The following is a 15,159-nucleotide window of genomic DNA, read 5'->3' as shown; positions in this document are numbered from 1 at the left end:
ACACGCAGGAAGACTGTATAGGGAGGCAGAGGGCTATTACATTAAGTAACCTCTGGGGCATTTCGTAGAAACAAAACCTGACCAGGATTAAAAACAAAGAAAACCAAAATGGTTCACCAGTTAATAGTAACTATCAATCATATTCATTAACAAAACAATTCTACAAGAAACGACTGCAATTGCAACTAGGCTTTCCATTTGTCCCCATCATCAGAATCATCAGTCAACAATCACTGAACACATACTGGGAATTTTAACATGATTTTAAGTAAACAAGACCCAGAGCTGTAGGATTTTTTTTTCCGGGTGAGAGGGGTTCACAACGTAACAAAGTATATGAACTATTTATATATACTTGAACAGTACTGCTATGAAACATAACATGACAACTGATCTCGGGCTCATGGCCTTAAAAAGACTCTCCTCAGTTCCTTTTAACGTCAATGTTACCGCTTTAGCTTAACAATGAGGCATGGAAAAAACCAAGTATACTTGTTACATGCTTGGTTAAATTTACCAAAGATTCCTCCAGGAGTCTCTGGTAAATTTAACATTATTTAATTATGTAGGATTAAAATATTACAAGTAATGTGCCAGCTTCAAGGTGCTCCAGAGCTTCTTGTCACAAAGACAATTCAGCGTCATAAACAGAACTAAAACCTGATAACATGTATTATTAAAACTGACATTTATTTCCAAAAAGGGATTTGACCTATGGTGACTGAACTCTGAAAAAAGTGAAAAGACTATGATTTAGAGAAAAGCAGATCTGTCACATTATTTAGTTGGTGGCAATTTCACTGCAATTTAGCCTTAATCTTTTTGTTGAAGTGATCCAAATAACAAAAGATCCATAATAAAAATATTTTTAAAAAATAAATAAAAGCTACATTTGGTTCCCAAACATGAGTGTACAAAATGTGATTCAATGGTACATGAGAAACATCCATAAAGCATTTGAGAATCCCTAAACATACTGAATTCAAAGTCTGGGTCTAGAAGCTACATTTGAAAAATCTCACTGATGATATTAATGATCAGTTTAGAAAACAGTCATATTTTTAAAATATAATCTCAAAGTCTTTGATTTTACAGCATGTATTCTCTCTTTAAGAGACATACACACAAAGTTGGCTGTCAGTACTGAAAGCTGTTATCTGTTCCCAGAAAATAGAGCATGCTGGTTAAAGCCATCACAGTATTACTTCTACTCAGTGTAAATGGTTCCAAATCCTAAGCTTAACCAATTACCAGCTGTGCTACTTTGGGCATGTTATTTAACTTTTGTTTCCTCATCTGAGGATCAGAGATTTTAAATTATACTTCCTCAGAGGGTTGTTAAGAGGATTAAATAATCAAACATGTGCAAAATATCTAGAGCAAGGCCTAGACAATAATACAGGCTCAATAAATGTTAATGCATATTCATTATTATTTAATATAGGAAAGAAAGGAGACCCCAGTAAGTTGGAGCAGTCAAACATTTCAAAGAGCACCTGGTATACAAAAGTGCCCTGATGGATGGGTAAGGCTTCAGAGTTAAGAAACAAAGGTATTGTGCATGAAGAATAAAGAGACGAAGGACTTCAGGGTTCAAAACATTCTGGACTATAAACTGAGTTCTGTTAAATGGGCCCACTGACATGCAGCCTGAATGGCAGGCAGAGGAGTTAAGCAGTAAGTAACAGGAAGCCCTGCAGTTCTTAAATAGGGCAGAGATACAGTAAATGCAGGATTTCAGAATTCCTGCCTGGGCAAGATGCCAGCCTGAAGATGAGGAACCAGCCTAGGCGGGAACAAGCCAGTGATGAAGTTCAGAAACACCTTTGTCTGCGAAACTATCAAAGTGCCACTCCGAGAACTGGATATCAACTAACTAGAGTCTTCCAGAATGAATAAAGGTACATACAAACAGAAATGTCTAACATAAAAAGATCAAAAGAACCATTCCTAGAATATTTTGGAAGTCAGCACCATGGAGATACTTCAGGAGAATGTCCACAGTCCACATGAAAATTACGTGTGTAACAATGCTTGTATTTATATACAAACATCTCTCTCCAGAACATCTATCTCTAAGGATTGCTAGTTAAGGAATAATGCATTTGCTTTCTAAAGGATATTTGTCCTCCAGTATCTTCTCTTAAGAAGAAAACACTTTCAGAATATATGCACAACCTCCTCTAGCAAGCATTTTACAGCCTGACTAAACTTTCAAATTTTACCATCTCTAAAAGTTAATATCTCAGAAATCATTAGAGAAATACTGGTCTAATAACTGGATACTTAATGGAACCAATCACAACACTTAAGTCCCTGACAGAATCAACAATAAATGGAATTCAGTTATTAATACCATTAAAAAAAAAAACTTTCTTTTGGTCAATCAAACTCCACCCAAGATAATTATCATGAAGAACAGTGATCACTGTTAAATCAATTTCTGAATCTTAGGCAAACGGTTAACAAGTCACAGAATTCAAGTAACAAATGGTGCACATTCTTATGTAGTTCCAAACCCTTCTCATCATATTTAAAATTTTGCGGCAACAGACTAAAAGGAAATCCCTACTTCCCTCAACTTTAAGCATATAAAATACAAACAGCCCTGGCATCCCGACCCTTCTTGTCATCAAGGTTACCAACACTTACATTCTCTGCGGCTTCACTCAGATGAAACAAAGAACTAGATTGTGCCACATACTAGAATGCCTTCCCAAGGCCTGACTCACTGCGCTATGAAACATTAGAAACTGTTGTGACTTGTTATACTCCACTGGCTAATAACGTTGATATGAAAACAGTGAGGGTCCTAAGGCTGAATTTTACTATGTCCAAGGACCAGGCCAAATACCTCATTATGGTCAGTCTCTCTGTCACATCCTTTAAAGGGAGACAGACAAGAGTAGGATTTGATATTACACAATATATCAAGCTACTGGAAAATCTCCAAAGTAACAACCTGAAATCTATTCAATGTGATCTGCTTAATTTTTTAGAAAGTCTATCACAGGGCACTATGCCAAAAACTATTTCACAAAAGACAAAAAATTATTTCACCATATATTTGGAAGTAATATGTTAACAGAAAGAGGAAATTCATTTGGAAATAGGAAGCAAGTGATAAGAGGATAATTATTCATCAGAGCTCTAAATGAAAACATTCAAATAAACAGCAGCCCTCCAAAGTTAATGAAATAATTTAAAGAAAATCAGCGCATTTTCATTCTGTATATTCTCACACAAATGGGGGAAAAAATGAGCCACTTAAAAACATACAGAATCCAAAAAAAAAAAAAAAAAACATACAGAATCCTCAGTACAATACTGGTGATTAAGCTCTGTAAAAAAGGAGAAAGATGGAAATAGGCCCATCTGATTGGAAAAGATCAAAGTCTGTCAAAACACGTGCTAGCACAGGTATGAGGAAACTGGCATTCTCCTATTGTGGGTAGGAGTGTCTCCACAGAGAGATTTGGCAGGATCAGTCAAAATGTAGACAACCCTTTGACTCAGCAATTCCATTTCTAGGAATCTATCTCACAGATATACTCAAATATGTGCCTAAAATATAGATATAGATACAGATACAAAAATTACACCACAGTATTACTAAAAGAAAAAGATTAGAAACAATCTAATTGTCCATCCATAGGAACTGGCTAAATAAATTATGATAAATCCAAATACGATGCAGCTATACAAAAAGAATGAAGACATATTTACTGATTTGGGGTTAAGTTAAAAAAGGCAAAATGCAAAAAAAAAAATAGTATGTCTTTAAGGACACTATTTGTGTTGAAAAGGAGGGTAGTGAGGCTACATATGTACTTTCACATATCTGTATAGATTACCCCTGGCACTATACACAAGAAACTGCAAACACTGGCTGCTTGCAGGCAAAAGAAATGAATGATAGGGCAACAGGAGGTTCTTTCCTCTAAACTCTAATGAGTCATTTGACTTTCAACTCACATGAATGTCTTACCTAAAGAGAAGCATAAACTAATTAAACTTTAAAAGGGAGGAAAGCATGAAGGGTTAAGATTTCTTGAGTACCATATTTGATCGAGTAAACAACTGTTCCCACTGTAACTTTTTAAAAACTACCTCTTTGCACTTTCCATCTGACTTGTTCTTTTTCATTTCGTCCAGTCAAGTTTCCCAGTTCATTTCACTCTCCTGCATTTAGGCTGGACAGGGACACCTGCTGCAACTGCTCAAGCTCTACCGAGTAGACTAAGGGCCAGTGGGGCTGATGAACTTTGTTCCAGTAATAATCACACAAAACGGGTAACAATCTAAGCTGTAAAAGAAAACTGGGTATTGACAGAGGACAGATAACTCCACTTAAGCCATAAGAAAGAAATGATAAAAAGGTGACAGAAGACAGGGAAGTGATGATTTGAGAGATTCCATTTTAATACTATAAAAAATTCTTCCAAATCTGACTTTAAACACTCATTCAATATTGTCTGTTCCGTCCATAGCTAAATATTTTATTACCTTTAAAAAAAAGTGTCTATGCTACAAAAGTGATTTCCTACTCTGCAATTAAAACACAAATCTGAATTCCCAGTAGGGTTATACAGTGACTCTGTACCCAGAATACCTAAATGAGGGACCACCATGGTCACTGCTCATTACTTTCTTAAACTGGTGTTTTTTCAATCCCACTATTGTGTCATTTATTTGCAAATCCACACATATATTAATATTTCACAAGTGAGGATCTTGTTTCGTGAAGTTTTATATCATATACTCAGTATTTCTTCATCTTAAAAATTCAAACAAAGGCTTAGAGTCTCACCTCCTAAAGCTGAAACCTAATTATCTCTTCTAGCCAAAGAAGCAATCCCTTGTCAGCCAGAGACATGGGTGTTTCTAGATTAATGAAGTCATATCAGATTTCTCTTCTGTGAAGTTGTAACTGGGGGGAAAGGCCACGAAGGGCCTTGCAGTACATGGGAATCTGGGTAAGAACTACTACAAACAGGATGTTTCAGACAAAGGTATCTGGTTAACTGTATATTCACACTGTAGCCTGACCAGCAACCATCATAAAGACAAGCTCTCTGCATTGAAAATTCTCAAAAATGACTGAAAGTGAGTCTACAGGCTTTGGTTATTCTCAGTTTAAGTAAATATTAGACCTAACTCACGAGTAAATGAGTAGCTTGTATGAAAATCTCCTTTTCTTAGGTCTAAAGTGCTATTCTTACTTGACTCAATCTCTACAGTATTGTTTCTTCCATCAGATACAAAAATCCTGTATAACAGTAAAATTCCTATGTTAACAAATAACTTTCTAAAATGCCCAATATTCATTAAAAACTAAAAAAAAAAAAGCCTTTTTTCTCTAACTACTAACTTAACAATAAAATTGATTTAGACTTTCATTTTTTTACAAATAACAGACCAGAAAAAATCTTCAGAATTATCTTGAGATTCTTGAACCTTGCAACCACCAATGACAGCAAACTGCCATGTAGTAAAGGCAAGCCTCTGAGGCTTCCACATAAGTAATTAATATTTTAAAGCAAAGGGTGAAAATACATGTGAAATATACATTATGCAGTTAAGCAAGCTAAATTATTAACTTTCTAACTTGGCATAATGACAGGGTAGTTGGAAGGGAATGTAAAAGAAAATACTCAACAGCTTAAAATTAACAATGGATCCATTTATTCAAGGTAGGATGGTTCTCTCATTTCAGCTTGAGGACTGAACGTCTCTTTCTACCCGCCTCTTGGAGGGAACTCTGCAGCTGGCCTCTCTGGAGAATCACTCAGCTTTATTCACAGTTTCACCCAGAGTCAAGCAATAGCAAAAAAAAGTCTTCATTTTCACTGGCACTGGAAACCAACACAGAGAAACACTTACTCTGAGGTGTTCAAAGTTCATCCTTCAAGGACCAATTCAATTAATTTCTCCTGTAGGTAATTTCTCTACCCTAAACAAACACAAAAGCTCTGTGTCCACTGAAACCAAGAAACACTTATCTTTATCTCTGTCATTCCATCAAATATTGTCTTGTGACAGGTCTTATGACATTGCTTAGTACTCTATTTTTCTCCCCAACCTTTGTACTCCCTGAAACTTTGTCTCTTCCTCTATGGCCTCCACGAAAGGTCCCTTTAACTACTGAATGAATGAATTCACAGCAAAGCGTTTTCACTGTTCTCCGTTCTATGTATCAATAATACTCCGAAATAGGGCTCCATACTCCAAGAAATAATACACATCTTCTGCTTTTCAAAACCAACTAAAATCTTGTCTGACCTGGTGACAACTGATCCTCCCCTAACTCTTGGAATCAAAATCTCTATTATTTGGGTATTGAAATGTCTGACCTCATTTGATCTGCTAAAGAAACACCACAGATGTGTTTATAAAGAATTGGGAGATAACCTTCAGGAAATCCAAATATTGAGAGTTAAGGGAAGATCCTAATATCATATATCAGAAAATAACATAAGCAGAGTGTTTGAATTTTAGGATGCTGTAGTTAAAATGTTATTCACAAATACAGTATCTTTCTTGTAATTCCATGGTGAGGGTCATCAACTTGCCAAAATACAGCCCTGAATTGTGCAACAAGTCTCCTATTTCTTCTTATAAAATATATTGGCAAAGACCAGCAAACCCACACTGCTACAATGAAACCATCCCTACATTCCATGGCTTCAAGGCAATTTCATAAATATAGGGTCATAAAAAGACAGCCTACAAACTCCAGTAGCCGACACGCCACTTTAAGGATAGGAAATTGAAGACAATGATATGTAATCAGGCAGTTACAGCAATTTGAGGATCTTTTCAAAAAGTTTGCAAGAATTACCAATCTTACCTTAGAAACCTACCAACTAAAGAAGTATGCAAAACTCATACAAAAGAGATGGAGAACAAAATCTGAGCATAATGCGAAAATTTTATAGTTTGTATGCTTTAAGAAACAAGTCATAGTCAATATATTCCTATGCTGATAACGACAAAATCTTAAGAAAACAGAATGTTCAAGTCCCAGCCAATGACTTCTTTACCTCAAATACATTTGATATCTGAGTTCCAATATTACAAGGAAACCATAAATAACACTTTAAAGTTCAACACAATAATACATGACCAGAGGAAAGACTATACTTTTGAACTCTATTTAGATGCAGGTTCCTAGCTAAGCACAAACTTGTACATTTTTTTATTTTTCAATTTCAACAGACAGTAAATTTAAAAATATGCAACTGTTCCCTACAATTATGGGGCATTTGATGTTTCAAGTCTCTAAATAATTTTTTCTTTTTCTTATTATTGTAAAAGATAACTGAGCAATTATCATGCCAGACCTTGTTAAGAATTCCATACACATTATCAAAATAAGAGAATCACTAAATTATGTTTTAAGGCATGCTTTCAGGTTTTAATTGCTTCTTGATACTATTAATTAATCTGGTGCCTACTGAAATATATCCCAATAATTTTACATAATGAAGGCAGAATAAATATAACCAGAGAACTAATTAAGATGAGGTATAACATTAATCATCTTACTACCACAATATAAATTAGTTATTAGGCACCCATGTTTATTAGGCAATGTTACTGCACATGTTTAAACTGAACCACACAAGGGGTTAAAAATAACTACAATGAAAGGCCAACAGCCTAACAGCAAAGTTGCGCCAACATTCCCTCTCCTCCCCCTCCCCCTCCATCCTCTGCAGTCCAGAATGAATTGCATGCCCCACTGCACAAGACCCAAAAAGGTCACAGGAGATGGCAGAGACTTTTGTAAGAGAACAGAAATAACTCAGCAGCTTTGTTACCATAGTCTCTTTTAATCAGTATGTTCAAAACCCTTTAATTAGCACCCTGTCTACACAAGGAAAGCATTTTTTCTGCGCCAAGAGAGAGCACATATGCATGTACACACTGTTCTGTTAATATCAGCATCACAACGTGGAGCTCAGACTGTCTGCCAGAAAACAAGCAGACAACGGTTTTAAAGGCACAGCATCACAATATCTACATACTCTATTTGCATTTCTATAATCAAACAACAAAGTATGTTCCATTGGGTGTTCATTTGTCTCTGGATCTTTTTTTAACAAAAAATGGGAGTATTTAAACCACAATTTTCTTTAGTCCATTGTCACAAATGAGGATATTCAAAAGTAATATAAAATGATGTTAACAGAATGCGAAAAAAGACAATATTCAAATATTGTTCCTTTCTGCATAATAGCTCTTTGGTAGGAGGCAAAAAGACACTGCTCCCCTCAAACAGGAATAAATCACAAGACACATTTTCACAAGAATGTTTTACAGTTAAAATTTCATCCAACCATGCAAAGCCCTAAAACTTGCAGACTGGATTACATACATGTGTTTCCTTGTAAAACCTGAGTAGCTGAAATCAAGATGGAATTTGGAGATAAAGATAACTATTTAAAAATTCAAAGCCAAAAAACAAGGAAAACTTCATTAGTAAACTGGATTTGAAGCATTTTAATTGAGATACATAACTGTTACAAACTTATTTTCAATCTTTCAAAATCAAGTAGTATATAATACTGTAAGAAGCAGTGTGTTTATGTATATATATATATATATATAATTATTTATATACAAGTACATATATAATTAAACCAAAAGGTAACCCTCTAAATATCTAACTAGAGAAAGAATCTACCTAAATTTATGATAAAGCTTACTGAGCAGGCAGCCGAGTATACCTGCTTGAAAGCCAGCTCTTCCACATTAGCCATGGGAGCTCACAGCACAGTTCTGTATAATGAGAATACCACCACTATGTCTCAGGCTGGTGTGAGAATTACCTAAGATGACGGAGGTAAAAAACTTGGCAAAAGTCCAAAAGTTTGCTGGTAATGTTGTTTGGGGAATAGGTTTTTTCATGTATTGGACAAAAGTGCAAATTGGCACAACCTATCAAAAATTACATATATAATCACGTATATATGATATCCCCTGCAGCATTACTTGTAAAAGTAATACTGGAAACAGTATAAACACACTTCAGTAGGGGATTACCTAAGTAAATGTTACTTCCCTACAAAAGAATTCTATACATCTGTTAAAAATAAAAAGAAACACTCTACATGTTAATCAGGAAAATTCTCCATGGAAAGCTGTTGAGAAAAAAAGGAATGTGTGAAATAGTGTGTATATTATGCTACCATGCAAGTAAAAGGGAACAGATATTCATATTTATTCGAATATACAAAAAATCCTTTAAATGTCATACAACTAATTAAAAGCAAAAATTACCTATTGGAGATGAAAGTGAAATAGTGCCTGATACCCAGTCCAGCCTCAATAAATGAAAGCTATTATTACTCCCCTCATAAGTATCATTAGCATCATGAAACATATCTTTAAAATATATACATAGAATATATTCAAACTAAATCCATAATGAGGTAAACAGCCAAATCTCAGTTATTCAAAGATTGACTCTCTATTCTGTACCATCTTATGGAAAACCCCCAACAAAATTTTTGGCCAACCCAGTAGTTGGAGATCCAAGCCCTTCAATTCCTCTTCAAAGATAAGTATCTTTTGGCCATTTTACTGTAGGCTATCACCTTCATCAGAGAGCAAGTTGAGGAAATAACACCAAAACAGTTATTTTACCCAATACTGATCAACAGTTTCTAATAAACAGCTTTTGGAACTTAAAGTGACAGTGAACATCCCACAGTCACAACCTCCTATCACATTTGAAGAATCTAAGGTCCAGATCAGTGACAGTTCAAAGATCTGGAGTCTGTCCCCCAGTTAAACGCTTTCCATTTTTTTTTTATTAAGAGGGAGGAAAATATGCTTAATTGAAATCAATTATCCAATTTCCTTCCCCAGCGGATTCTTTACGACAATTAACTAAATCTGCTCAGATCATATTCCATAAGCAATTCTATTAAGTACAGCACAGGACATTCAGAGATTTCAACAACTCAGCCGTGATGTTTCTAGGACTATGCATTGAGTGAACATCTACAACAAAATCTGCACTGAGTGAACATCTACAACAAAATCTGTAAAGTTTGCTTACACTTGAGATTGTCAAAGGCATGTTGAAATCCTTGCCACCTTGCAGCCGGAAACCCCAGGGAGCTGGGCCCACCAAGGACACACTGTAGTTGCTCATGGTTCTAATGACGCAAAGTCCAATCCCTCAAAATGAAAGAAACTGAAAGAAAATCAGATGGTTAACAAGGATGCTTATCTGAAAAGCTATTACATATTTAAATGTATTGAATATAAACCCAACTAAATTATCTTCAGTATTTTGTTTTGGGGGAAAGAGGGGATATGCAGAGTAAGTTTATATTGTTCTCATTTCAGTCTAGGAAAAGGAATCTATGAGCTAATATGCAATTTCTAAACTTATGCCAATTTCCATAGTCTAAAAATTCCATATCAGAGTATATTTCTAGACATTTGACCAGTCTTACAACTTGCTAGAATACAATTTGTGGCTTCTTGCATATAAACTTTAATTCAAGGTACCTTACAACACTTTTTATATTTTAAAAAAAAAGAACAAAACTATATTTCAGGTTTAATTCAAAATGATTTTGCCTGACCTCTTCTGCCTGAAATTGGCAAGAGTCCATTTCACTTACCTAAATTCTAAGTTATTTTAACATCTGAAGAGAACTGCAAATGGTAGACTCTCATTCATGCTTTCCAAACAATAAATTCTTTAAAATGAGACGTTGTTTCTTAATGCATAAAAACTATTTTCTCTAATCATAAACTACAACTTGCATTTTCTCATATAGGGACATGGTATTTTCCACACTTAAATTATTCACTTTTCCTTCAGACAGGCAATGATGGGCAATACTCTGGTGGTGGTGGTTTACTTGCTAAGTCATGTCCAACTCTTTTGCAATCCCACGGACTGTATGTAGCCTGCCAGACCCCTCTATCCACAGCATTTTCCAGGCAAGAATACTGGAGTGGGTGGCAATATTCTAGCACAGTGATATTTGAGTCAGAACCTGCTTTTTTGTTTTACATACACACATCATCAGGCAAAGTGGAGTGAGCATTTACCACACAGTGTATAAGACTGACTAAACATGGTAGGAATACAGAGTTAATCTTATTGCATGAAAGGGAATTAGAGCTTTAGAAAAGAACCAGTGTTTCGGTGCTTTCTTTTTTCTATGTTTTTGCTTGAAGGGAGCTCAAAATGACTCTCATGGTCCCATGTACTTCTATATAACAAAAAAAAACTAAAGGAAAAAAAGCATGATTCAGAGCTTGGTATTGGTTGTTATGGTGATTATGTGGGAGAAATTAGGAGGAATAGGGATTTTCTAAAATGTAATACTAAGAAATGTACTATTTGCTTCTTTAAAATATTAGTAATATAACAATAAATAATTTAAAACCACACTTTATTTTTTTTTTAATAATTTATTTATTTATTTTTTCAGTGGGTTTTGTCATACATTGACATGAATCAGCAATAGATTTACACGAATTCCCCATCCCGATCCCCCCTCCCCCCTCCCTCTCCACCCGATTCCTCTGGGTCTTCCCAGTGCACCAGGTTCGAGCACTTGTCTCATGCATCCCACCTGGGCTGAAAACCACACTTTGAAAAAAAGCTGCTTAAGACCTACTTCCTTGGAAAAATCTGTTGTTTAACCAAATCATTACCTGTCCTAAAATATTTCATTTTTTAACTTATTCCAAATTTCTACTCCATTACATCAATTAATAGTGGCAGATATAGATATTTGAACAACTGGGTATATTAAAAGCAAGCAGATTCCATCTTCTCCTATGGGGAAAACGAGGCAAAATTTTCAAATAAGTCTAAATTCTTCAAGAAAATTCACTGGAAATCTGCACTACATCTACCAGGGGAAAAAAAAAAATGAGAAAGCTTCTCCCCAGGCATAGTAGTTCACTGAACTACTAGGCAACAAAACCAGTACTAATGAAACAGGCACCAAAAAGATGAAAAGGCCAAACCAGACATCACACTATGAGATACAGGTGAAAAATGAACAGTAACGAGGTAATGAGGAGCCACAATCCATGGGGTCGCAAGAGCCGGACAGAACAGGACTTAGCGACTAAACCACCCAATATACATAATTTAATTGCCTTCTCCCTATAATAAAAGCGTTTCTGAGAACTTGTGGAGAAGAATTATTTGTATGATGGCACACGATATTTACTGAAAGTGTATAAAGCCAACAGATATTTCACAGGCAATATGTCCCTCCTTTTTTAATCTTTAACTTTTCCTCAAAAGAAGAACGTGAAAGTTAGGCTCAACTTTCCTAATCCCATTGTTGCCTACAAGAAAATGTATTTAATTCATATATTAACCCATGTACCTGCAACTCCCTTTATTTGGAAGTTCCTTTCCTGCTTTCTCCTATTTGTTATTAAAATCTCTAGAACTGGCAAGTTCACACAGCCACACTATAGAACCAGGGTCAGTTCATTTCTAGACAGTGCCGTTTCCCTCGCTTTGCCAGTTTCATGTGACTTGAAATAGTCAGAAACCAAAGCAACAGTAATATTATTGGCCTTTTCCAGGTCTGGTTATTAGTGCCCAAACTCCTCCTAAATTACCAAGGAGGCAGGAAATATTGAGCAGCCTTTCTTCTTTCAAATAAGTAGAAAATGTTGGAACTTCTGTATAGTGTTGGATTTTCTCTTAGGGAAAGTCCAAACAATGTCTTCGCTCTAGGAAGCCTGGTATTTCCCACACTTCTATCCTAACTTCTTCGGTGGATGGGAAGACTGGAAAGAAGAATTCGTGATGAATGGCTCAGAGAAGGGTCTGAAATTAAAGACGTATCTTGAGATTCTTTTCTTCCCCAGATTGAGAGACTGCGGAGGTAGAGTGGAAGAATTAAAGCCACAAGCAGCGGATGAAAGTAGCCGACGAGACAGTTTTCCAGCAGAGAGGTTCACGCCTAGCCCTGTTTGCCAAATAAGGTTCCCGAGCCGGCTGTTTCCGAGGCAGGCGGGTTCCAACGTCCTCGTGGTCAGGAAGGCGGCCTTGGGATAGGATCTGGCGATCACACCCTAGACCTGCCCTGCCCAGCGCAGCCACCAATTTTCTTTCCAGGCTCTGCCCTATCCATACGCCCTTCCTTTTTCCACTTATTGTCAAACGAATTAGAGGCACAGCCTAAAAAAGCCCCCAACAAGTACGCAAGCATTAATAAATCTGGCGTTTACGACAGATATGTTTTTTAAACAAGCTCTATTCCTGGACGCAACTTTGTTTTTTAAACAAGCTTTATTCCCCTAACAGGTTACACAATCCTAAATGTTGGGGGGGGGGGGGGCCGGGAGTAATAGATGCTTCTCAGTAGAGTGAGCCCAAGTAAAAATTAGCCCCGCTTCCTCTCCACACCTCCAGGACACTGCGCAGGACGCGAGTATCCCCAGACTCCAAGGTGGGTGCCCAGAGGCGCTCAGCACCCGGATGGTGGCCCGCCCTCGCCCGACTCCTGCGCCCCTGCCTCAGCCGTGCTAGTCCCAGCCCGGCCGGGCTCCAGTGCCCGTTCTCTGGCCTGGAGACCGCTTCCGCGCCGCCGTTTCCCCGACAGTCCTCTTCCCACGCCACTCTCCCACCTCCGCAGATCCGCGTCCAGCAAACACCTGAGAAGCTTCCCAGCGCTAGGCGCACCACCGTCTCTCCCTAAGCAGGACTTCTCGCCATGCGCTCAGTACACGGCGATTCCTTCTTTCCCTCCTCCCCACCCGGGTTCAGAGACGCGCATCCCCTGCAGGCGGCCACTCACCTCGGGGCCGGCGCCGCGATGCCTCCGAATCAGACGAGCGCTGACAAGTGACTCGCGCGGCTTGCGCCTTCCCCACGGCCCGCGGGAACTTCCGCCTCTTGGCTCCCGCCCCCTTGCCCCAACACACACACCGGCCCCGCCCCCGAGTCAGGACACGCCCTCTCCGCTCCCGGCCACGCCCCGGACCATCAGGGCTGCGCGGAGCTGAGGGAAGCCTGCGGCCGAATCTGCGGTGGGCTAACTGCAGCGAGCCGAAGCTGCTGCGGAAAGACTATTGCAGTACGGAGTTTCTGTGGGAGCAGTCTTAGGGGGTTTGGGGCAGTACCTGACAAAGGTCCGCTCGGCCTGTTTGTTTTGTCGTGGATGCATTTTTCTCTCCAGAAACTGAATTGGCAAGCAGTTGCTTTGGCTAAAAATAGGAGAGGGCTTTGGATAAATCCCTATCTATGCAAGTTCAGCGGCCACTGCCTGGTTTTTTTGAACAAGCTTTATGTGCCCGGAGAAGAGAAGAAGTCTTTAAAGTTGACCTGTTAGGAAAGGGAAAATTAGCAACTTTAATATCTAGAAGTTAAATCCTCTAATCAAACCAGAAGACCGTGTTAAAAAGAGCAGCGGCCAAAGGTGGTTCAACCATTATAACCTCAGCTTAATTTTCTAAGTCCAGATCAATAGTCCACTTTCCAGTTTCTATAAAGGTGTTAGATTTAGCCCAAGGGATTTATTCATGAGCAAATTTGAATAATGTTCAGTGAACATAAGAGAAAGTAACTTTTAGGCTTGTTTTGAACTGTGAATTGGCTTATAATATGTGAAAAGGATGGTTCTTAACCATGGGACGTGTAAAGCAAGGCTGATGGAGTCCGTGGGTCCCCAAGAAGTGCAAACAAAATTCTAGAGAACACCCCAAACTGCTCGATCCAAACCGGTAACCACTTATCACATGTTGCTACTGAACATTTGAAACGTGTTTACTGCGATTGAAGCACTGAATTTTTTGTTTTATGTAAGTTTAAATTAAATTTAAAAACTGAAGTAGGATAACATGCCTCCGTTAAAAACAACCTTAGTGTTTGGATCGGAGTACATTTCATTTTACCACTGAAAAAGTAGTGTCCACATTGTGTTATAATGGAAATGGATTTTTAAGACTTATTATGACAAATATAATATAAAATGTCGTTAATAATTTTATGTTGATTACATGTTGAAGTAGTAAAAGTTTTATATTTGTTAAACATACAATTAAAATTCACTTTGCCTGTTTCTTAATGTGGATTTTAAGATGTTTTAAATTACCAATGTTGACTGACATTATTATATTTTCATTGGACAGCACTAGTCCATAGTTTTCATC

General features: G+C 37.5%; 1 protein-coding gene across 8 annotated transcripts in view; it reads right to left on the bottom strand.

Moving 5' to 3' along the window:
• PDLIM5 (PDZ and LIM domain 5) overlaps nucleotides 1-13,958 on the bottom strand; it is a 223,736-nt gene extending 209,778 nt beyond the window's left edge. For 6 of the 8 annotated variants that reach the window (XM_043438392.1, XM_043438394.1, XM_043438400.1 and 3 more), the window contains exons 1-2: nucleotides 13,806-13,958; nucleotides 10,070-10,207 (exon numbers count right to left, since the gene is read on the bottom strand). In XM_043438392.1, the coding sequence (XP_043294327.1) occupies nucleotides 10,070-10,165 (96 nt within the window). In that variant the 5' untranslated portion in view covers nucleotides 10,166-10,207; nucleotides 13,806-13,958. The remainder of the gene's footprint in view (nucleotides 1-10,069; nucleotides 10,208-13,805) is intronic. The other 2 variants (XM_043438398.1, XM_043438399.1) reach the window with 1 other exon arrangement.
• Between the last annotated feature and the right edge of the window lie 1,201 nt (nucleotides 13,959-15,159).

Source organism: Cervus canadensis, chromosome 19 (assembly GCF_019320065.1).
Source record: "Cervus canadensis isolate Bull #8, Minnesota chromosome 19, ASM1932006v1, whole genome shotgun sequence".
NCBI classification, from domain to species: domain Eukaryota; kingdom Metazoa; phylum Chordata; class Mammalia; order Artiodactyla; family Cervidae; genus Cervus; species Cervus canadensis.
This window is presented reverse-complemented; position numbering and strand designations above follow the sequence as displayed.